The sequence below is a fragment of the Ipomoea triloba genome, chromosome 13 (genome assembly GCF_003576645.1).
Source record: "Ipomoea triloba cultivar NCNSP0323 chromosome 13, ASM357664v1".
NCBI lineage: Eukaryota > Viridiplantae > Streptophyta > Magnoliopsida > Solanales > Convolvulaceae > Ipomoea > Ipomoea triloba.
The window spans coordinates 2,185,918-2,188,475 of record NC_044928.1 but is presented as its reverse complement, the minus strand read 5'-3'; the positions used below and the strand labels follow the sequence as shown (position 1 = coordinate 2,188,475).

Here is a 2,558-nt window from a genome sequence, read left to right as displayed (position 1 = left end):
TTTTTTTTTTTTTTTTTTTTTCCTTCGCCATGTCTTTGAGAACATTAATTAACATAGGTTGGTATTTTAAGTTTCCATTGGTTTATAAGTCAAGGGGCACACTTTCTGGTGACCAGCAACTGAATCATTGTGTGGATAAACTAGCTAATCTGTTCTGGTAGCAGATAGTGTGGTGTAACGATCTTGCAAACACCCCAACTGCCTCCAACAAGGTTTTTTTTTTTTGGTTGGTTGGGTGGGGGTGGAGGAGGGGGGGCTTAGAATGGATAAGAACAAAAATTTTCTATATTTTTTTTCTGCTGTACCCAAAAAAAAAACCTTAGGGTTTGTTTGGAAACCCGGATCGGGTTTCCAGTCTTTGGCAAGGCTTGGAAAATTAAAGTCATGGAAAATCAATTTTGGTCAAAGGGAAAAATCACCTTGTTTTTCTGGAAAACAACTCCCCCTTTTTTTCGAGGGAAGTCATTTTCCAGGCCTCTTCTCTTCGCCCTCTGGACATTCTTCCTCAGCCATCTTCCCCGACTTATCTCCTCGGCGACCAACTGGTCACCTTCCATCAGAGAAGGCGAACAGTTGGTCACCTTCTCCGATGGAAGGCGACCAGTGGTCGTCTTCTCTGAGATGGGAAGGCGAACAGTTCGCCTTCTCTGATGTAAGGCGACCAACCGGTCGTGTTCCATCTCTGGTAGAAGGCAACTGGCGATGGTTTGGCCGTTGCTGGTCGCCGATTTTGTCTTCGGAGTTGACTAGATAAAGTTTAGGGTATTTGACCCTTTTCTTTTCTGCTCATTTTCCGAAAAATGAACCAAACACACCAAGACAATTTTTTGGAATGCAACCAAACACTAGAAATGAAAATGTTTTCTGGAAAATAACTCATTTTCCAGAAAACATTTTTCAGAAGTCATTTTCTTGGTTTCCAAATGTATTTGGGTCAATGCTATGGAATCCATTTCTCCTCCCTGTCATCCTAAGTGCTAAATCTGTCAAAAATTGTTTGCACCTATTTGGTTAAGAAAAAAAAAAGAACAAGAAAACTAATAATGTTTTATTAATGGATTCAGTAATACGTTGTGATTGATTGGTGTTGTTTTACACACACATGGATTGAATACATATTTAATACTTAGCACATTGCAATAAACTTGACAAGCATTAAATTTCCTCTCCTTTTCTGGAATGTTCTTTCATCTCAATTTGAAGAAGCAGCTGGAAAATTGCAATCACCCAAGAGCATACTTATTTTTCTGCTTGTTTGTTTAACTTATTACAGGCATTGCGGACAATCTTACAGCTGGGTTTGAAGCCATCATGGTTCAATACATTCAGTTCAACAATGGACAAGGGGCATTATGAAGTTACTGCAACTCCCTCTTCCACCAGTGATCTTTGCAGTTACATGTTGCATTCCCCGCGCATTGGTGACTCTGTAGTGCCAGAAATGCTTCTTAAAGTATTGGAGCCTTATCGTAGAGAAGGTGTGTACTGCTCTATGTTTTAGGAAATGTTTATGTGAACATTTCCATATTTTGGTCATAACTGGATTGGTAGTAATTGCAATTTATTTCTATTTCCATTGTTTGTGCTCAAGGCTGCCTGCTTGATAATGAGATGGTGAAACTCTATGGTAGTATAGTCAACAAAGGTTGTGCAGTAAGACTTGGTTTTGCCGCTGCTATATTTGGTGAACCAATGGAAGCACTTTTCTGGCTGCAATTACCTAATGCTGTTAACCACTGGATGAAGAAGTTGGTTAACAAGTCTCCAGCAGTCTCTCAATCTACATCAGCTCCGGAACTTGATGAGGCAGCTATGCTTAATAGGATATCATCAAGGGGAAAAGTAGCCCCTGGATCAGAGGAAAGGAATGTGGTGGTTAGTCATTTAACTTGTTCACAATGATATTTGACACTTTGGCTATGATTGCCACAATGTCATGCAAAGTGAGCTGGCTATCTCTCTGGCAGGGTAATAGTAAACTGAAGTTGATGGCTTTTGAAGAAGAAGAGTTATTGAAGTGTGCTAATGAGCGTATACCTTGGCATGAGAAACTGGAGGGTGAAGAGGCTATCCAAAACCGTGTACATGAGTGAGTGCTATCGCTTGGCTACTCCTGATTTTGTCATTTATATTGTTTCATTTTCTATGTGCCAAGGGCAATGCTTTTATGAGTCCCTTAGGGCAGTCAGCTTAACCCACCAAACACTATAAATTCTAGACGTGGGCACAATTCAGGTGATATACCACCCAAAAACCAAAATTACTGATCCAGACATCTGGAACCCAGAGATTGTAAACATAATCTACCCTAAATTAAGTAGTTTCAGGTGATGGGTTTCATTTAAACAATCAAACCCAAAAACCTCATTTATAAATAAACACCCATGTGTATATTTCAAAATATAACACATCTCTTATATATGGGGCTCACGCTTAAAATTCTGAAACCCTTTTCTTTCCATACCCAATTACCCATTTGGTAAATTTGTAGTTATCGAACATTAGAAATTAACTTCATTTCCCAAATTTCTCTTTGGGCCGGGGAGGGGGGGGGGGTG

At 39.8% G+C, this 2,558-nt stretch overlaps 1 protein-coding gene across 2 annotated transcripts in view; it reads left to right on the top strand.

The window, feature by feature from the left end:
- Positions 1–2,558, top strand: part of LOC116001896 (WD repeat-containing protein 11-like) — a 25,534-nt gene that overhangs the window by 16,213 nt on the left and 6,763 nt on the right. For both annotated transcript variants that reach the window (XM_031241847.1, XM_031241846.1), the window contains exons 13-15: positions 1,274–1,478; positions 1,592–1,875; positions 1,968–2,089. In XM_031241847.1, the coding sequence (XP_031097707.1) occupies positions 1,274–1,478; positions 1,592–1,875; positions 1,968–2,089 (611 nt within the window). The remainder of the gene's footprint in view (positions 1–1,273; positions 1,479–1,591; positions 1,876–1,967; positions 2,090–2,558) is intronic.